At 39.4% G+C, this 22,851-nt stretch overlaps 1 protein-coding gene across 9 annotated transcripts in view; it reads right to left on the bottom strand.

Annotated features, from left to right (window-relative positions):
• LOC131693897 (zinc finger protein OZF-like) overlaps positions 1-22,851 on the bottom strand; it is a 411,867-nt gene that overhangs the window by 61,723 nt on the left and 327,293 nt on the right. For 7 of the 9 annotated variants that reach the window (XM_058982163.1, XM_058982156.1, XM_058982155.1 and 4 more), the window contains one exon: positions 7,796-7,879. The exons of the other annotated variants lie outside the window; for them this stretch is intronic. In XM_058982163.1, coding sequence (XP_058838146.1) covers positions 7,796-7,879 — 84 coding nt within the window. The remainder of the gene's footprint in view (positions 1-7,795; positions 7,880-22,851) is intronic. 9 annotated transcript variants of the gene reach the window in all.

Genomic DNA, 22,851 nt, shown 5'->3' on the forward strand with positions numbered 1-22,851 from the left:
CCTGAAAACCTAAAAATTGCCTTCTCCTATAAAATCACCAACGAACACTTTCTTCAATTGCACCAGATTGCATAATCGTTTTAACGTTATACCACCTAGGCATACGATAATGAAAAAGAAACGCGCAGAGCTACACGAAAGTGTGGCCGCCGCCTTCGACTCTTCGAACCGAACTGAAAAACTTAAGTTTTTTATGAAATTTAATCGCATTTTTGCTACTAATTGGTACTATTTACATTCATAAAATACTAAAAGTGAGAATCTGATGAAAAATCCCATTGTTTACAACTTCGTAGAATGCTATAAATCGATATAAAATCACCCGAGAAAGTTATTAAAATTTTATCAGTTTTTAGGTTTGCGCGAGCCCATGGATTAAGAAGTCGATTAACAAGGACTTACAAAAAAAAAGTGCCATTCTCAGTAGAAAAAATATATTTTCAGATTTCCCCGGGTCTTGGGCGAAAATGACACTTTATGAACAAGGAGGTGTGGAAAGGTGTTGACCAAATTGATCCGATAATCTTACATCTTGTTGATTAATGTAGTAACGAATTTTATCATGCCTTTTTCATTTCTTTTCTCGCTCTACGGAATAGCTAATGTAAACTAGAATGACCCTTCTTCCTGATCCTATCCAGCCTGGTAAAATACAATTGGCTTAAATTCAAAGCTCTACATTTGAATGAGCTAAAGTAGACAGTTCGAGTCAGGCCCGGCGGATAGCGTGGGTAGTATGGGTAGTACTACCCACTCGAAAATAATCGAGATGGGAAATACCCACTCGAAAGTTTGGAACAAACTAAAACCTGAAAATAACCGCATATTTGCGCATAAATTGCATGCGTCTGAAATTCTCGATGCACAACAATTTCAATTTTTTTATTGAGATACAAATGTCTTTTGGCTTACAATTTAAACTTCTTGAAAATAGGAAATAATTAGGATTTGTTTAAAATTTAAACTTTTTAGTAATACTAAGGGAAATATATTTTAACACACAATATGTTATTTTTTAGCACGAACTATTATTTGATTAACAATTGAAACAACGAGAAACTCTATAAGGCTTATTATAAGGAAGACAAAAGATATACACAAGAGGAATTGATTTCAACATCAGAGTAGAAGGGACTGTATCAGGGAAGTGAATGGAGGCCGGACATCAATGTTAGGGAGAAGAAGAAATTAAACTTGCAGATTTTTTGGCAAGCTCAAGAATACTACAGGACATCATGAACCGGATCGCCAACTGCCCTCCTTGGATCCGCTGAGAGCTCTGTAGCTGATAGCTTATCTACTAAATGAGAAGAGATAACTAAATTTGGCTATCTATCGCGTTAAAAAAATCTGTATATTGGAGACATATACGGAGATCGAGGATAACTAGTACATCTTGGACTGGAAAGAGGCCGAAGAAATTTCGAGCGTCCTCTGACATAACTGACTGACAAACTCGTTGAAGCTACGTGATCTCTCATGACTATCAACTTCTAATGCTTAACTGTACGTCTTTTCTCATTACCATTCTAATCTAAGTGTCCGCCTTCTCATCATTATTTATCAGATAAATAACTAAGAAACTCCCGTTTCCCCATAAAATGCAAGGAGTGCATTCCATGCTCCATTGAATGTAGAGCATCCTTGGAACTCTAACAAAGTGGACATGGTTGTTGATGGGTAAATATAAAACCGTCAGTTTTGTGGGGAGAATGTATGCAGCACAGCCTCTTTTATGATCACCCTCACCACTACTGTCATAATAATTTGCAAAGAAGCGATGCATAGCTGTCATCATCTAACGAACGCTACACTGCTTAGCGCGAGCATCTTTGCTGTCAGATAAATTTGTGTGTTCAAAGAGCATTACGTTCAAATAAAATATTATCATTTAATCGCAAAACATCAATTGTTTGAGTGTAGATCTATATGGAATGCTGTTGTCGCCGATTCTTGGTTTCGTGCATTCCGATCAACGGTTGAATATAATACACAGCGTACGACCTAGCCATGATGAAACACTATTTCTCTTGTTAATCCTTTGACAAACCGGTGTCAACATCCGCGTTTCCAGCATTCATTAAGTTTTTCATTTGCGTTTCTAACGTTGCGTATAATCGGAAAAAATCAGACGATTCGACATTCAAAAAGTCCTTATAGGACCTTTTCACGTACAATTCTGAGCGCGAAGTGAGAGACCGTCTACTGCTATTAGCGCCGGATCTCGTTTCGTCTGACCTTTAATCTCAGTGTCGATAATCAAGCCAGTTAAAACCTTGTATGCTTCCACTGGAGGATTTTTTTGTTTTTATTCGATTGTTTGTTAGTGGACGCGTAGCTGTTCCAATCACTAATTGAGGTCGAATACAATGATAAATTTAAGTAGTCATGATCATATTGAAATTATCGCGAACATCTTGCAGTAAGATAGATCGGCCATCAACGTGAAGTCAACCCTATGACATACCGTGGGAGTTGAAGTCGTCTTGAACCAACTGAGGTGAACAATGTCTGCCTTTGATTCTTAGCAACCAACAACTTCAATATCTGGTATCTCAGCCCTGGCAAATAATGGTAAAATTGTGGAAGATCTACGTCGGAAGTTAACCAAATGTTTCGTGTTAATCCTAGGAAAATCATGGGAGTGAAATATAGGGGCAATTGGGTTTTTTGATGTCCCATGAAGAAGTTCCTGTTAGTTTCTAAGATTTCCGAGACGAGGAGCTACTTACTTTGGTACTAGCACCCATCAAAGGACATTCTTAGGCCTGTATGCGGCAGCTTAGGAGAGCAAATGATTTTTCTTTTTTTGAAAATTTATAGGCACATTAGAACATGTTCCTTCAGTGGGATTGTCAGACTCTCGCTCTTTAGTGGAGAAGGGAGCGTATAAATTAGTCGTGGTTTTTATGTTCCTACATTGGGCAACTGTACGGACCAATTGTTCAAAATGACGGCATACCCTGAGGCACAACAAGGCGAACAGGTAGACGAGCCCCGTTCAAAAGAACAAAGTTTAAAAGAGTAGATCCGGCAAAAGTCTTGACATGAGACTGATTGAAAATATGTTCTTATACTTCTCGATTTATGCTGAACGCATTTACTTGCAAACCAGAATCCTTTGACAAACCGGTGTCAACAACCGCGTTTCCAGCATTCATTAAGTTTTTCATTTGCGTTTCTAACGTTGCGTATAATCGGAAAAAATCAGACGATTCGACATTCAAAAAGTCCTTATAGGACCTTTTCACGTACAATTCTGAGCGCGAAGTGAGAGACCGTCTACTGCTATTAGCGCCGGATCTCGTTTCGTCTGACCTTTAATCTCAGTGTCGATAATCAAGCCAGTTAAAACCTTGTATGCTTCCACAGGAGGATTTTTTTGTTTTTATTCGATTGTTTGTTAGTGGACGCGTAGCTGTTCCAATCACTAATTGAGGTCGAATACAATGATAAATTTAAGTAGTCATGATCATATTGAAATTATCGCGAACATCTTGCAGTAAGATAGATCGGCCATCAACGTGAAGTCAACCCTATGACATACCGTGGGAGTTGAAGTCGTCTTGAACCAACTGAGGTGAACAATGTCTGCCTTTGATTCTTAGCAACCAACAACTTCAATATCTGGTATCTCAGCCCTGGCAAATAATGGTAAAATTGTGGAAGATCTACGTCGGAAGTTAACCAAATGTTTCGTGTTAATCCTAGGAAAATCATGGGAGTGAAATATAGGGGCAATTGGGTTTTTTGATGTCCCATGAAGAAGTTCCTGTTAGTTTCTAAGATTTCCGAGACGAGGAGCTACTTACTTTGGTACTAGCACCCATCAAAGGACATTCTTAGGCCTGTGTGCGGCAGCTTAGGAGAGCAAATGATTTTTCTTTTTTTGAAAATTTATAGGCACATTAGAACATGTTCCTTCAGTGGGATTGTCAGACTCTCGCTCTTTAGTGGAGAAGGGAGCGTATAAATTAGTCGTGGTTTTTATGTTCCTACATTGGGCAACTGTACGGACCAATTGTACATAATGACGGCATACCCTGAGGCACAACAAGGCGAACAGGTAGACGAGCCCCGTTCAAAAGAACAAAGTTTAAAAGAGTAGATCCGGCAAAAGTCTTGACATGAGACTGATTGAAAATATGTTCTTATACTTCTCGATTTATGCTGAACGCATTTACTTGCAAACCAGAATTTTCACTGACTAAAGTAAAGGCTTCTGGAAGGTTGCAACACCATATTTCACAATTAAGACCCCTAGCGAAGAGTTCACCATCAATCTCTACTTCCCACGTGGGTACGTAGACAAGATACTTGTTCGTATACGGTCGAGAGTTGATTGGTTAGTTTACACGATATATCGATGATGTTAAATGGGCTATATTCGGTCCGGAAGTAGACCTTTAGGGGCCTGTTGTATTAGATGAATATAATTTATATCGAAAAGGAGATTTATCCACATTATTTTGCCGTCGGATAAATATTCAAAACGACCACCATTGAACCAGAGAAGTTGTCTTTTGTTGGAGATACCTTCCTATTAGTCAACACTATCATGCGGGCTTCAGTACCTGCGGAAAGAAGGTTTTATTGGAGGAAACAGAAAATTAATGCAACGGAATTTAAAAGAATAGAGTAATTGGGACTTAGCTGTGGAACATTTGTAGTTTTGATAATCAACAAACACATTTTCACTCAGCCGTCGGTCACACAGCCAGTAAACAAAGGGTAGTTCCAAATAGCCACCAGATATTATCCGGAAATGTTTACTTTTACTAACATACACCATGTCTGAACTTTCGTCACTACGAGTAGGAATCACTCCAAATATTATTACCCACTCGGGAAAAAAGTGTTTCGCCGGCCCTGGTTCGAGTCATTGTAATAAACGACGGATTTTATTGAAATTTTGGGTTGAGAATCCTGTTTGTCTTTATCAACATTAAAAGAAAGATGATTGAAAAAGAAAAAAAAGCTCTTCGAGTTTTGGATCCTTGTTTGTTATCTTTAGGGGTAAATTCATTTCATTAGAATTTATAGATGCAGATTTACATAATCTTAGAAAAAAGAACAAAACCATGTTTCATAATTTCCTTTAAGAAGAAATTCCGGAGTCGTTACTCGTTGTACACGGATCACAACAGAAAACGAACAAGAAAATTTCAGGCTGGAACATACATTCAGTATATGTATTCTCAAAGTAATACAAGTCTGTTTATTGAAGATTTCCCTCATAATATGGGATAAGAGCCAAGACAACATATCAAGAAGATAGTGTTGTCAGTTCAGTTCAGTATCTGAAGACATTAACAGCAACACGTCTTTCGGGTAAAGGTGATACTTTCTATATCTACTATCGCTATCTTCGTACAATAGACAAAACTTTTATTTCTCATTTACTATTGCGATTTCTGTTCAATGTACAGCCATTCCCCAAAGTTAACAAACTTGAACATAAATCTCATCGAATTATTTTTCTATCTTTCATGAAACTGTCAATCAGGATTCTCAATCGAAATCAAATCAAATGATTGAATATTTAATCGAATTTGATCAAATATAAAGTTAAAATTTAGGCCAAACATATCCCACAGGATGGTAACGAGCAAAAAGGTTGATTCAAGATTACATCAAGCATACTCCAGAATGAGATAAAAAAAAGAAACAAATATATCTGTGACTGAAAAAACTGTTTCATTCTGCTGCATTACCCAGCATCTTTCAAAAGAGTCTTAATTTCGAAATTTTATCTACCTGCTCTTCTCTATATCTCCATGCTCCTAAAATATCATTGGTGCGCATAAAACGGTGGAATCCGGAATTATGCCTTTTACGTTTAAAGGTGGGATTTTGCTATCATTCAGGTTCTTCTGAGAAAACTGTTAAATTAAGGCAATCCATTTTTTTTTACAAATAAAAATGTTTTTGGAATAAAGCTTCTTAACGAATAGGCCCCGTGCGAATCTAGAAACTTTGATAAAAATTTAATAGCTTTCTCTGGCGATTTTAGATCGCGTTGTAGTTTTCTACAAAGTTGCACACAATGAAATCGTCCATCAGATTCTCACTTTTGGTAACATTTGAATGTCTAAAGTACTACCTAGGGGCAAAAATGTGAACCAGTTTCATTGAAAGCCCCAAGTTTTCAAACAAAAACCTTTAAAATAAAAAGTTGTTCTGGAGCTCCCGACAGAATATTTTAATTTTAATAATACCTGAGGTTCGTTTGGTCCTTTTTCGACCAAAACATGTCATCATTCTGTCATTGAATGTGGCATGTTAACAGTTTTCCTCTGTGGCGAAGAGAGATGAACAAGATGAAAAATTCCATCAGGTGCAGCAATTGATATAAAATTCGTGTGAATAAATTATATGTCGCATTAGATTCTGAAAATTTAGTTCACAAGAAAATTTAACACTGTAAAAAAAATTCGAGCCAAAAATAAAAAAGTACGCGAAATCGCGTCTTTTAAAATAGAAAGAAAAAAATACTTGAAAATACTACTTTGAAAGATTAATCTAGAAAACACTTTTTCTAGCACGTTAATTTTGCTTGTCTACTAGTGTAATCTTATCAAAAACCAAAAGAGATGTGTTAAAAACAAAACGATGTTCGCTCAGTGCTTCATAACATCACAGTTTTTTATGATATTTTCGTGATCTTAGGCTTGAAATTCACGTGAAAAATTTGTCTGTGAAATAAGGTTTCAGAAGATTTTTTTCTCAATTTAATTTTTTATGAAAAATTAACTAAAAAAGAGTAATTTTACAAAAAATGCTTTTTTTAATTTAGTCGCTCTTAACCCTAAATTGTTGATATTTAATCCGAACATGTTATATATTTTTGGAATGGGCACATTAATACTCTTCGAAACGTGAGTCGATTATGTTGATCGGAAGATTTATTCCTGAGATATTGCCACACAAAATTGATTTAAGAAACACCTTTTTTCTTAACTTCATGCAATCACCCCAAAATTTTTAAACTAGTTTTCACTGTATTGTGGCAACTGAAAGCCGACATCTTGGATTTCAAAATGGCTTAAAATATAAATTTTCGTTATCTACCGATCTACCAGCAGTAAAATGATACTCATATTGACAATGGTTTTCTGAGGTTAATGGTACCCAACCACCACCATCTGGGATTTTATAATGATGTCAATCATCAATTACCGTTATCTACGGACCATCTCCTTACAATTATTGATGATTTTCACTCTTTTGCTAAAATCGGAAACCACCATCTTGGATTTCAAAATGGCGTCAATTATTAGATTCAGTTATCCATTGACCATCTCCTTTCAAATGACAATGGGTGTCTAATTGATGGTAGGGTAGAATAGGCATCTTCATCTCATTAGTCAGGATGTCACACTATTTCGTTGATAACTCGACTTAGAGTGACTGGATTTCGCTTAATTAGGTATCGCCATTTTTGTTTCGTTCCTAAGGAACTGGACAGTTAAAATTTTTGCCTGGAAAATGTAAAATGCTCACGTTTGAGCGAAGCGAACAGTCGAGTACAACGTACCCTTATTCATCCTACCATTTCAGCTAATGCGTTGAATAGATATAGCAGATACTGCTCTAACTAATGTGTTCTAATGGCGAGATGAATAGAGGAGCTAAGATGAATTAGGGAGCAGTAACCCTAATTTTCAGACTTTTGTGGTGGATTTTTATTAAATGCATACGAAAATGTGTAATCCTTTTCTAAAAGTCTAATTTGGGAGTCATAATAGTATACGTATCGAAATTAGCAATTGAATTTCTAGCTAAATAGACTTACCAGTGTGGATACGCTTATGAATGTTTAATGTAGATCGCTGGGAAAACCGCTTCAAACAAGTTGTACATTCGAAAGGCCTTTCCCCTGTAAATAGAAGTTTTTATGCCATTAGTTAGTTTTTTTTTGTAATAAAAATTTATTGTCCATGCTTTTCCAAAGGAGACGTGATGAATATTTTTCGTCGCAGCAAGAGCTATTCGGCGCACGATTCGTCGGAATGTATTTCTATACTGATCATAATTTGAACGGTAAAACTATATGCAATTAAACATCACTTTCATGCGTGTTCTCATGTTAAAAAGTATATGAAAAGATTTGCTTTTGAATTTCACATGGAAAAGAATTAAAACGCACTACATGTGGTGTTTCAAATTAAATTCAAACAAATTCCACGTGAATACATATTTATCCATTGCTATTGAGTTCTAAAGTATGAACTTTCCACATGACTAGGGTTACCACCCCTCCGGCTTTGACCCGGAGACTCCGGTTTTCGGGAACGATCTCCGGGCATCCGGGTTTTACATCAATTTCTCCGGGTTTGTTGGGAAGACGCATAATTTCAATTTTTATTCATTACAAAATATTTAAAAAGTCTAAATTAACGAAGGGTTATATTGCCCGACTAACCCTTCGTTTCAAGAAGGCGAAGATAAGTTTACCAAATATGTCTGATTTCTTTCACAAAGAAATGAAAATGAAAAAGAACTCAAATTTACTACAAATTAAGGAAAGTAATATTTCACTATATGCTACAATTGAAATGTTGCATCCCACTAAGTCGCTCAAAATGGTGTAAAAAAGTTATTTTGCTGCAATTTTACCAAATCAATTCACTGTTAGTGGAGCTGGAGCTGCACCAAGGTATTGTAGATTTGTTCTGATCCAACTGGCTAGGTCAACATCAAACGAGTTCTTCCGGTGTTGTTGTTACTCCAACGATTCGTAACTGTTGGCTAGGGAGGTGAGTTTTGCCCCTTGTTGGGACCTCTGGTGAAGAATAATCGACACCACATAGTGCTTCCTATGTGATGCGGCTGCCCTGCCTCCTTTGCTCGCTTTTTCCTGTTAGTTGTGGAGGACAGCAATGCTCGTTCGACTTGTCCTCCACAGCGAGAGTAGCAGATGCTTTTGTATTCATGGCACTTAGTCGGGGAAGTTGAATACTACACCAGATTAAATTATAGCTTTACTTTATCGTAGTAATAAAAAACGATTAAAGTGCTCTAAAATGCCGAGCAATCGTTTTGATTTCAATTTCTGTCTAGTTCCACTGAAAATCCACCACCCCCCAGGTCAGTGAAAATCTCCGGGTCAAAGCCTCTCAAGAGGTGGCAACCCTACACATGACTTTCGCATGAAAAACATGTAGTGCAATTTTACATGTAAAATAATTGAATTTACCGATTATTCTGCCAATTCAAGCTATAAGTAAAACGAAGTGACATTCACGTGTAATTCATTTGGAAATCTTAGTCTATGGTATTTCTTCTGATGTTGATGTGCTTTTCACGCAATGTTCGCATGAATTCCATTTGAAAATTATATTTCCCATACTCGAATGGATATTCAGATGGCAATCGTGTGTATTTCATGTGTTTGTGGAATGAAATAATTCAATAGATTTCCACATGATGTTAACATGTTTAATTTTTTCAGTGTATGGGATGAATGACACCTTAAAAAAGATGATGCAATTTTGTGTAAAAACCCTATTGCCCGTTTCGTCTGTAGATAGACTTTCGTGCATATTTTGAAACCAGCAAAATAAATATTCTCACGTGAAACTGCACGGGGGATAGCAAATAAACAAACCGAACATCTTATGCACAATCCTAGAGAGGGCGTTGAATGTTTTTGTTAGCCACCGCAACAACTAAACTATTGTAGATGCGGTGTGAGCATATTTTTATGTGACAAAATTATTTTGCTGTGAGTCTATTTGGGGGTAAAATTTGCAATAATATCACTTCGTTTTACTTATAGCTTTAATTGGCAGAATAATCAGTAAATTAAATTATTTTACATGTAAAATTACACTACATGTTTTTCATGCGAAAGTCATGTGGAAAGTTCAGACTTTAGAACTCAATAACATGGCAATGAATATTCAATGGATAAATATGTATTCACGTGGAATTTGAAACACCACATGTAATGCGTTTTAATGCTTTTCCATATGAAATTCAAAAGAAAATCTTTTCATTTACTTTTTAACATAAGAACTCGCATGAAAGTGATGTTTAATTGCATATGGCAGCTCGCGGTGGTCGCACAAGCTCGTCTATATATTTTCAAGATCTGAAGTAACAAAAAAGTAATATAATTTGCCAATGTGATTTAATGTTTTTCATCTTGAATTATCCTGTTAAACATATACAACATCTTAGAGCTTCTGTGCTTTCAGGGTGCAGAAATGCGCAACTGAAGATTGGTTCATAAACAATTGAATAGGCCAAACTACCATTTTTATTCAAAATTCGGGAGGGATATCGAGGGACAAAGTTAGTTAAAGTTTAGTTCAATTCTTCGATTACATATACAAATTAACCCATTTTGCTGCACTCTACATTCTCCAAAACCCGATGATTATCCTTCAATACAAAAATAATAATAATTGCAGCACAATTTGTTTACGGCAATCGATTATCGATATTATTTAAATTATCACTAAATAACGAACCATCCTATGCATTATTCTATATACACTCATTTTTTTGCGCGGTATTTTTTACGCGGTTTTTTTTTACGCGGATTTTGAAATTTACGCGGTTTTCATTTACGCGGATTTTGAAATTTACGCGGTTTTCATTTACGCGGATTTTGAAATTTACGAGGTTTTCATTTACGCGGTTTTTGAAATTTACGCGGTTTTCATTTACGCGGATTTTGAAATTTACGCGGTTTTCATTTACGCGGATTTCGAAATTTGCGCGGTTTTCATGTACGCGGTTTTCATTTACGCGGCCTGTATCCCCCGCGTAAAAAAAACCTGAGTGTACTAAAACAATCAGATCATTATTGACAAAATCAAGTATGAAACTATAAAATATACATACATTCAGAACGATTTAATTTAGAGAGAAACAATATTTTGCCGAAATATTTTTTTTCTATTATTGGCCTATGGGTGGACTACTGTGTGCTATTGTATCCACTTTATTTGATACCGAACACTAACACTCCCCCTCCTATATTTTGAGTGAAATACTCTCTAGCATGCAATATCAATAGGGTGATGAGCCTATTTGCGCCATGTTTCTATTATCACCCTACCCATTTGAAGCCGTTGGTTAGAGCAGTGTCTGCCATCTTTGTTCAACGCATTGAGTCAAATGGTTGCGCAACAATAGGGGCACTCGATTCGAGTTTTCATTGTGCTCAAACACGAGAATTTTACTGTTTTCAACGCATTTATGTTATTATGTTGGTTCTTAACAACGAAGCAAAGCGGTTGATGTAAATTTTTACGCATTTCCATTGATTGTAAGGCAAGAAATTACCGAATTAGTGAGGCACCTTGCTTAGTATGGTGAAAATAGGCTCATCACCCTATATTATTGTGCTTCTTAGCGACTCAACACAAATATTCTGGATTTATTGTGGGAAAAAAGCAAACGCTTTCAAAGTTGTATTCTGTCGTATTTATTCAGCTGGAGGTATACTAACGCATTATCAGAGAACAGGAGCAACTCAGATCAACTTAATACTAACTAATCGTAAGGATTTTTTCTACGCTTTCAATAGGTTAGTTTACATTCATATCCAAACATGACATGTTATTTGTTAGATATACATGTACCCAAACGATACTGTTGTCGAGAGTACCAATCGGCATAATTATCTATCTATCTGAATATATAAAAGTCAAAGTTTGTATGTATATGATTTATAGACTCCCAAACGGCTTAACCGATTTCCGTAAAAAATCATACACAGTAGGCATTTGTTATAGAGCGTGTTTGTGTGCTATTGATTGGGGATTATCTGCCCGCCAGATGGCGCTACGGAGCAAATTGTGTTTTTTCTCCTATTTTGTTGAAAATCGCAGCAACGCACGATGGGTGTTAGCTAGTCTATCTATCTATCTATCTTATCTATCTTATCTTATCTATCTATCTATCTATCTATCTATCTATCTATCTATCTATCTATCTATCTATCTATCTATCTATCCATCTATCTATCTATCTATCTATCTATCTATCTATCTATCTATCTATCTATCTATCTATCTATCTATCTATCTATCTATCTATCTATCTATCTATCTATCTATCTATCTATCTATCTATCTATCTATCTATCTATCTATCTATCTATCTATCTATCTATCTATCTATCTATCTATCTATCTATCTATCTATCTATCTATCTATCTATCTATCTATCTATCTATCTATCTATCTATCTATCTATCTATCTATCTATCTATCTATCTATCTATCTATCTATCTATCTATCTATCTATCTATCTATCTATCTATCTATCTATCTATCTATCTATCTATCTATCTATCTATCTATCTATCTATCTATCTATCTATCTATCTATCTATCTATCTATCTATCTATCTATCTATCTATCTATCTATCTATCTATCTATCTATCTATCTATCTATCTATCTATCTATCTATCTATCTATCTATCTATCTATCTATCTATCTATCTATCTATCTATCTATCTATCTATCTATCTATCTATCTATCTATCTATCTATCTATCTATCTATCTATCTATCTATCTATCTATCTATCTATCTATCTATCTATCTATCTATCTATCTATCTATCTATCTATCTATCTATCTATCTATCTATCTATCTATCTATCTATCTATCTATCTATCTATCTATCTATCTATCTATCTATCTATCTATCTATCTATCTATCTATCTATCTATCTATCTATCTATCTATCTATCTATCTATCTATCTATCTATCTATCTATCTATCTATCTATCTATCTATCTATCTATCTATCTATCTATCTATCTATCTATCTATCTATCTATCTATCTATCTATCTATCTATCTATCTATCTATCTATCTATCTATCTATCTATCTATCTATCTATCTATCTATCTATCTATCTATCTATCTATCTATCTATCTATCTATCTATCTATCTATCTATCTATCTATCTATCTATCTATCTATCTATCTATCTATCTATCTATCTATCTATCTATCTATCTATCTATCTATCTATCTATCTATCTATCTATCTATCTATCTATCTATCTATCTATCTATCTATCTATCTATCTATCTATATAAAAGTCAATGTTTGTATGTATATGATTTATAGACTTCCAAACGGCTTAACCGATTGCCGTCAAAATTTATACATAGTAGGCATTTGTTCTGGAGCATGTTTGTGTGCTATTGGTTGGAGATTATCTGCCCGTCAGATGGTACTTCTGACCAAATTGTGTTTTCCTCATATTTCGTTGAAAGTCGCAGCAACGCGCGATGGCTAGTTTCTTATAATCTAGGTACACAATTCGTAGTGGAAGCTTCCACTGGTAAAACTTTCCACTATCGAAACTTTCCATATCGTCGCTTGGTGCTAGGCTGCCTAAGTGCAATATACGGGCATGGGGAATTATCAATTTCCTTCCCCTTCTGATAACCACTTGATGCGGCGGGTAGAATCCCTATCCCTAATCCCTAGATAGATAGAAAAAAAAGCCATAACTCCGAAAGCAGCTCTGACGAAGCGAGTCTGTGCCGCTTCTGCTAAGATCCTAAGATTCCAATAATCTAAGATCTTAGCAATAAAAGCATTCTAGCCCAACCGGAGTGCCAACCGGCACATCAGGATCGACACCAGTAACATCCTGATTATGGTATACTGGCCATGGCGAACGTCAACGGACAGGACACGGATCACGAATAGGATGGCGACTTTGGGTTGACAGGCGTGCTGTTCTACTAACTGTGTAAGGAAGGATGACACCGACTTGAAATGGCGAGTGGGCTAACAGCATGGCTGCCTCCGTCCCAACAAAACCCTGGCAGGTCTCCGGGTACGTTCGAAACTCGCCATCATTTGGTTGGTTGTACTAGGTTCGGTTGAAGCATTCCCGATTTACGCCGATCCGGCTCTGAACACTACTCCCCATGAAGGATAGTGTCAATCCTTGCATGACCTCACTGCTGCTTTTTGGCAGCATAGATAATCATTGGATCGCGAGAGGCGACTATGTGCAGCGAGTGGAGATAGCGGCCCGGAGTTGGGACCCAATGAAATGGAGAAACAACAAGCAACCAATATAAATGGAGCAGGCACGGTTAATCCGTTTGCCAGAGGTGGGTTGGTGGGGTCACCACCACCAATAGTAGCTGAAGTCATCCAGCAAGAGCAGGAGGATGGGAAGCCGAAGCAACAGCAACAGCAGCAACAAAAACAGCCGGAGCAGAGCGGAATGAGCTACACCCCACAGACGCCAAAGGTAGTGGTAGCGAGGCACTTGGTGGAGGAGCTCCACAAGTTCGTGGACACATAAAAACAATGTCCACAAAGACATTAAGGAGATGGTCATCAAAATCCGGAAGGCGCTACTGTCTGCCGTGAAAGAGTTCGATACGGCAACGCAGAGGGCAGATTCAGCTGAGTGAGCATCGGCGTCGGCTAAGGCCACTATCCTCCTAGCCCCTCCGAAACAGAGTAAGGAGAGGCAGATTGGAGTGAAGAACACGCCAGTTCCCATAACTCCAAAGAGGACAAGATCCTCGCCAGGAGACGAAAGACCAGGCGGGTCAAAGAGGCAGACGCTCGAGGACGCTGTTGCTGCCGAAGGAAAGGATGCCACCTTACAGGGTGAAAGCTGGAGTACCGTTGTAGGTCGGAAGGAGAAACGCGGGAAACAGCAAACAAAGGAGGAGCGAAAAGGGGAGCAGAAGAGAAAATCAGAACCCTCGGCTCGTCAGAAGGCGCCTAAGGGAGAAGCCGTGCTCGTCAAAGCAAATGACGAGACTACGTTCGCAGCACTGCTCAAAAAGGTCAGAGAGGACCCGGAGCTGAAAGATTTGGGGGAAAGCGTGTTAAGAGTCAGGCGTACCCAAAAAAATGAGATGCTCCTCGAGCTTAAGAAAAATACTACGACTAGTAGCTCTGACTTACAGGAGACTGGGTGGAAAGGCAGAAGTTAAAGCCTTAAGCCCGGAGATGGTAATTGTGTGCAAGAACCTCGACGAAATAACGACGGAAGACGATCTGAGAGGTGCTATGAAGCAGCAGTGCAAACTGGGCGTACCGGTAACCGCTGCAGACAAGGCGCTGGAGGTAGATAAAGTTACAGTTGGATGGTCGAAATGCCTACTGAGAGCCTCCCCACGAGTAAATTAACAAGCGGAGAAATGCTTCAAATGTTTAGGCTTTGGGCATTTAGCAGGGGCTTGCAAAGGCCCGGACAGATCCGGGATGTGCTGGAAATGCGGAGAGACGGGCCATCTTGCGAGAGACTGCACGCAGAGGCCGAAGTGCTTACTTTGCACCCCAGCGGAAGCAAACGACCATCAGACGGGTGGCTTTAAATGCCCAGCCTACAAGAAGGCGACTGCAGGCCAACGGTGATGGAGGTGACCCAGATGAACCTGAATCACTGTGATACCGAACAGCAACCGTTGTGGCAGTCTACGACAGAAACTATGTGCGATGTCGCTTTGATCGCAGAGCCTTATCAAGTCCCCCCTAATAACGGTAACTGGGCGGCGGATAGATCAGGAACCGCTGTGATACAAGTAATGGGAAGATTCCCGAGCCAAGAAGTGGTAGAGCGTTCATTCGAGGGTTTCGTGATAGCCAAAATCAACGGCATCTTCGTATGTAGCTGCTACGCTCCCCCAAGGTGGACAGTAGAGCAGTTCAGCCTAATGCTGGAGCAGTTAACCGAGCAGCTGATCGATCGGAAGCCAGTAGTCATTGGTGGTGATTTCAACGCCTGGGCTGTGGAGTGGCAGTAGAGTAACCAACACAAGAGGGTGTATTCTGCAGGAAGCTCTAGCGAAGTTAGACGTACGATTGTGCAATGCAGGCTCTGTTAGCACATTTCGGAGAGACGGGAGGGAGTCTATCATTGACGTCACATTCTGTAGTCCCTCATTGACGGCGAACATGAATTGGAGAGTATGCGAAACGTATACGCATAGTGACCACCAGGAGACTCGCTACCGTATCGGTCAACGGATCCCCGTGGCAGTACAGAGAAGGGTGACCGGCGAACGAAAGTGGAAGACGAAAGCCTTCAACAAAGACCTCTTTGTTGAGGCACTTCGGCCGAACGGCCGAGAACGTGGATGCGGCTGTCCTGACAAGGCGTCACAAGCCGCCACAATGCCGCGAAAACTGGAACCACGCAACAAACGGTGTCCAGCTTACTGGTGGAACGAGACGCTTAGTACGTTACGCGCTGCTTGTCTCAGAGCCAGAAGGCGGGCCCAAAGAGCAAAGTCGGAACCAGATAGAGAAGAGCGTAAGGCAGCGTTTCGGGATGCTAGGGCCGCTTTAAAACGGGAGATCAGACTTGGCAAGTCAGAATGCCACAAGGAGCTATGCCGAGAAGTAGACACCAATCCCTGGGGTGACGCATACCTAGTCGTGATGGCGAAAATGAAGGGTCCGACGACGCCAGCCGAAATGTGTCCGAGCAAGCGGAAGATAATCGTCGAGGGTCTTTTCCCAAAGCACGATCCAACTATATGGCCACCGACACCGTACGGCTAAGAAGAAGGAACAAACACGGATCGGCAAGTGACTAACGACGAGTTAGCAGATGCATCGAAGCGCCTAAAATCAAAGAAAGCCCCTGGTCCGGATGGAATACCAAACGTGGTACTGAAAGCTGCGATCCTGGCATATCCGGACATGTTCAGGATAGTGATGCAGAAGTGCCTAAATGAAGGCAACTTCCCCGAAATGTGGAAGGTCCAGAAGCTGGTGTTGCTGCCGAAGCCAGGGAAGCCACTTGGCGATCCGACCTCGTACAGGCCCATATGCCTGCTGGATACACTCGGAAAACTCCTGGAAAGGATCATTCTCAAAAGGTTGACGAAATTCACGGAAGGTGAGCGCGGACTGTCCAAGATGCAGTTCGGTTTCCGCAAGGGAGCATCGACAGTGGATGCAATTCGGATAGTGCTCGAGAGTGCTGAGAAGTCATCTAAACAGAAGCGAAGAGGAGATCGATACTGCGCTGTGGTCTCGATAGATGTGAAGAACGCGTTCAACAGTGCCAGCTGGGAAGCCATCGCTGCAGCGCTGCATAGAATGAGGGTTCCCGACTATCTATGCCAGATCCTGAAGAGCTACTTTCAGAGCAGAGTGCTGCTGTACGAGACGAGCGAAGGACAGAAGTCACTGCGTGTCACAGCGGGCGTTCCTCAGGGCTCCATTCTCGGCCCAACCCTTTCGAACGGGATGTACGATGGGGTCTTAACGTTGCAGCTGCCTAGGAAAGTGAAAATCGTAGGTTTCGCGGACGACGTGTCACTAACGGTGATGGGTGAGACACTTGAAGAAGTGGAGGTGTCGGTGATGGAGACAATAGACGCGATCGAGAGCTGGATGAACGGGGTCAAGCTGCAAATAGCTCACCACAAGACGGAGGTATTGTTGGTCAGTAACTGCAAATCGGTTCAACGGATGCAGATCGACGTCGGAGGGCACGTTATTACATCGAAGCGTGCATTGAAGCAATTGGGAGTTATAATCGACGACCGGTTGAGCTTCAACAACCACGTTGATTACGCCTGTGAAAAGTCGGCGAAGACAATGAACGCAATAGCGAGAATCATGCCAAACGTCGGCGGCCCGAGAAGCAGCACGAGACGTCTGCTATCTACTGTTTCGTCATCGATACTCCGATATAGGGTTCCTGCCTGGAGTGCTGCGCTGAAAACCAAGCGGAACCGTGAAAAGCTAAACAGGACATTCCGACTGATGGCCGTACGAGTCGCGAGTGCCTACAGAACAATATCGTCGGAGGCAGTATGCGTTATCGCCGGGATGATCCCCATCTGCATTACCCTGGCGGAGGACGTGGAATGCTATCAGCGGAGAAATGCACGTAACGCCAGGACACTGGTTCGAGCGGACTCGTTGGCTAAATGACAACAGGAGTAGGACAACGGGGAGAAAGGAAGGTGGACCCACCGACTCATCCCAAATGTATCGGCCTGGGTACATAGGAAGCATGGAGAGGTGAACTTCCATTTGACGCAGTTTTTGTCCGGGCACGGATGCCTCCGGAAGTACTTGCATCGGTTTGGACATGCATCGTCACCCCTTTGCCCGGAGTGTGCGACTGTGCAGGAGACACCGGAACACGTGGTCTTCGAATGCCCTTGATTCAAAGAAGTTCGTAGGGGTATACCTGGTATGACAGTGGACAATATCGTCGAAGAGATGTGCCGTGACGAACATACCTGGGACGCTGTCAACAGAGTGGTCTCGAGCATACTCTCCGAGCTGCAGAGGAAGTGGCGAAGAGACCAGTAAGAAGCCGCAAATCGGGTCTCGAGAGAAATTCCGCCGCCGGGGAACTCTCCAACTGTGTAGACTAGGTCCACCGCCGGGGACCAGTTGAGTAGTACGTGACGTAGCACTGAGTTGGGTCGTCGGTGCGCCTGGGAACCGGAAGTCAAGCTTCACCGGAATCGCTGAACCGACCTCGACATCCTACCGGGTAGCTCGTGAGTAGGCTACATCCACCGCCGGGGATTAAACCGAGTAGACCGCGTCGCAGAGCTAGCAGTGCACTATGGTCCCAAAGCTGTATTTAGGAAGACAAAACTGTTTGCGAATAAACCGTTGGTTTTAGATATATAGTATCTTCGGCAAACTTTCTTAGAACTTTCTTGCCGATTTTTTATATTAGTTGAATTTGGGTGGTCCTTGTGGTTAGGGTGTTCAAAGTATCAAATTCTTAGATATGTAAAATTCAGCTACATAATATTCTACAAAGTTATAAATCAATCAAATTGAAGCAACTCTTCTGAACAAACTATGTGGCTATCTCTAATGGTTCATGTACTATGATTTTTGCAATATTTAAGGTAGGATGGCTCTTTAAAAATTGGTTTTCTATTAATATCTTTTTATGCGTTAATTTCTCGCCAATACTTTGTTCCAGAGGTTTTTAGAACTTTTGTAAATACACATTTTTGCGAAGCAATGAAGTTTCTATCTCTTTTGCTTGCATAGTTACAGGCGATTTTCAAAACAAAAACCTGTTTTAATCCACCTAGAGGTGCAATTGTGCCTTTCTCATTCCTCCAAACTATGATTTAATAGCTGGTTCGTACAATATAACATTATGGAAATGTCTTTCATTCTTATTACACTTGGTAAGTATATATAAGAGCACCTTTTTGCATTCATCGCGGTATCGGTTTGAATCGGAGTTTTCTATGTGATCGTACTCCACAACCCGTAACTCCGGAGCTGGAAGTCGGATGGAGATGGAATTTAATATCAGTTTCCGGGGACGCAACACCTTTCATTTGAGACTAAGTTGATCAAATCGGTCTAGCCATTTTCGACAAACCAATATAACCGTTATTCTGAATTTGGATGCTTCCGGATCCGTCGATGGTGGCTAGTGTGGCCAAAGAGACTTTGAATGATTGTTGGTGACCTAGATCTACAAATTCAACAGTTGTGTTTACATTTTGGAAAAAATTTCACCTTTTTACATTCATCGCAGAATTCGTTAGAATCGGGATTTGCTGCGTGATCGTACGTATCACCCTGTAATTCAGGAACCAGAACTCGGATCCACACAAATTTCACAGTAACTGATGGACCTTTCATTTAAAATCAAGTTTGTCAAAATCGGTTCAGAAAATTCCGAGAAACCGATGTGGACAAATCAACAAATTATGTTTTGTAACTCTTCAACTCGTAATCCGGAACAAGATGTCGGTTGAAAATGAAATTCAATAGCAACCTATGGGAATATTATACCTTTCATTTGAATCTTAGTTTGTAAAAATCGGTTCAGCCATCTCCGAGAAACCGATGTGGACATTTTGTTAACAAATCCGCACATACACACACATATACATACATACATACATACATACATACATACATACATACATACATACATACATACATACATACATACATACATACATACATACACACATACATACACACATTCATACATACACACAGATATTTTGCGATCTCGGCGAACTGAGTCGAATGTTATATGAGACTCGGCCCTCCGGGCCTCGGTTAGAAAGTCGGTTTTTGGAGCAATTGCATAACCTTTCTATATGAGAAAGGCAAAAGAATAATATTTAATTAGCATAATCAGCATGAGTTCAATGTTATCTTCATGTGATTATATTTTGAAATGTTGGTGGAATGAGTTTGAACGTGTAGGGAATGGGGGGTTAGTAGAGTGGGAGTGGAGGATGCGTCAGAAATCCTTCATCTTATTTCGGTATACGGGGTGGATGAAGGAAATGCGGGCGTGAGGGTGGTCCAAGGGGAGGGGAGTGATGAAGGAGGGAGGTGTCCGGGCAAGGCGGGGGGAGGGGCGGCGACGCAATACTCAACTGCATATTTTGCCTTCCATTTGAGACTTGGTTTAAGAAAATCGGTTCAGTCATCACCGAAGAACCGATGTGACTTTAATTGTGGAATATACCCGGAATTCCGGACTTCCGGGATCGTCGTTAGTGGACAATATATTCAAAGAATGTTTGATTGGCAATCAGTGATCTAGATCTGCGATTAGAAGTAATTTGGTGACCATTTCATGGGTTCTTAGCCTCTGAGGTATTACGATTGTACCGATTTATATGGGCAATTCCAGTGTATCCTTACGAACACCCCTGTAACTACGGAAGCAAGAGTCAGAACCGAATGAAATTCAGCAGCAGTCAATGGTATTACTGTATCTTTCATTTGAAATCAAGTTTGTAAAAATCGGTAGAGAATTCGTTGGGGAATGGGTGTGATATTAGCTTTGGAACTTGGCGGGTTCCCCGGGGCGTCATGAACCGTCATAGGTGGCCAATGTGGTCAAAGCTGCTTTAATTGTTCATTAGTGATCCAGACCCGCAAACTAGAGTAATGTTACATCAATTTTAATATGTTTTACATCATTTGAACATCATGGTGTTACCAGTTTATATGGGAATTTGCTGTGTGACCGCACTCTTCAACCCGTAACTCCGGAACCGGAAGTCGGATCAACTAAAAATTCAATTGCAGCTTATGGGAGCGTTATACCTTTCAGATGAAACTAAGTTTGCGAAAATCGGTTCAGCCATCTCTGAGAAAATTGTGAGTTTAAATGACACACACATACACACACATACACACACAGACATTTGCCGATCTCGACGAACTGAATCGAATGGTGTATGAAACTCGGCCCTCGGTTAGGCAGTCGATTTTTACAGTGATTGCATAGCCTTTCTTTATATGAGAAAGGCAAAAAGGGTTTTTTCAAAGCTATATATCTTCCAACATTGCAAATGAATTTTCAATATTTTAATTTCGTTTATAAGATCGAAACTTTTCTAGTTTTTGGTGAAAAAATTGCGGTAGCGTTATTTCTGTAAAAAAATTATTAATTTTTGAACTTGGTGTATTTTTCAACAAAAATCGTTCATAACTTTTCGAATAGATGAGATAATAACTTTGTTACTTCAGCAAAAATATTCGCCATAAAAAGTTCTAAAAGGGCTGCAAACAAAGTATTTACGATAAATCAATGTCTAAAGTGACAAATGAGAAATAGTGATTTTAAGGGGTCATCTCTTGTGGTAAAATCAACTGAGAAATAGTCATTGTGTGTGATAATGCCGAATGTCAGGGCAATTCTATTTGATTTGTAAACGTTTTTGAAAGAACAGTCTACGGTACATCTAAATGGTACAGTGGATTTACAGTAGTGTTATCTGCAAACTATCGTTAATTCTAAATCGGCCAACAAAAATTATCTATGCTCACTTAAGTAAATCCTTTTTGGTTTGGACTAGTGCTCAAAACGAGTGCTAAAAAGAAAATGCTTTTGTTCACGTCTTGTTATCTTAAAATAAAATCTTGGAACGAATTTGTTATTCATAGCAGCGGAAATTATTGCATGCTTTGTCAACATTTATACAATGTTTGAAACTATAAATTAATTATCGACTATAATGACGGCTGTGGGTAAGTTAAGGAAACATTAACAATTTTTTGTTACTTCAAAATAAATGAAAGTAAGGGGTCTGAAAATCGCTAACCGTGAACTGGTAAAATAACTCATAAATCATAATTCCCTAGCATGTATATAATGCATGATGACGGTTGCTTTATTGGCCACGTACTAGATTTATTTAGAGTTTACTATAGTACACTATTAACACTATTGCACAGTGTTTTAAAACGTCGTTTTCGTGCTCAAAATTAATAGCGTCTAAACCGTTATCTTTACAGGTATAGTTTGTTCGAAGAAGTTGTTGTTCTTATGATTGCGCATCCACAGGAGTATATCGTTCAGTGATTAATTTACCTATAATTGATATACGAAATTTATTTTCCTAAATAATTGAGCAAGAGACTTTGTGTCTTTGACAAAGTTGCAGCAAATGATATTAAAAAAGAAATTGCTAAAGACACTATATATCTAGCTTCAATAGTTTACGAGTTATGGAACATATTATATGGAAGACCCCTTAAAATTAGTTGTTTCATGATAACTTTTTTAGACATTCTCGTATCTTCTTGGAATCTTCCACGAAGTTGTTTGCGGTATCGAAACACATATTTTTGCTTAACATAGTTACTTCCTATCTGTTGAATTTAAAAAGATATTCCAAATTTTACGATATTTTTGGGGTAACTTCCACCTTAAATAATTCGTTAAGGAGCAAACAACATCATAAATAATTCGCAAAAAGGAGCAAACAACATCATAACATACTGAAAGTACTAGCTTTTTACTTTCATAAAATGGCCCGATTGTTAGTCGACGCGATTCTCCCCGAGTGTTATGTTCAATACAATATCTCTAATCACAGTGTTTTAAAATGAAATATT

The sequence above is a fragment of the Topomyia yanbarensis genome, chromosome 3, assembly GCF_030247195.1.
Source record: "Topomyia yanbarensis strain Yona2022 chromosome 3, ASM3024719v1, whole genome shotgun sequence".
NCBI lineage: Eukaryota > Metazoa > Arthropoda > Insecta > Diptera > Culicidae > Topomyia > Topomyia yanbarensis.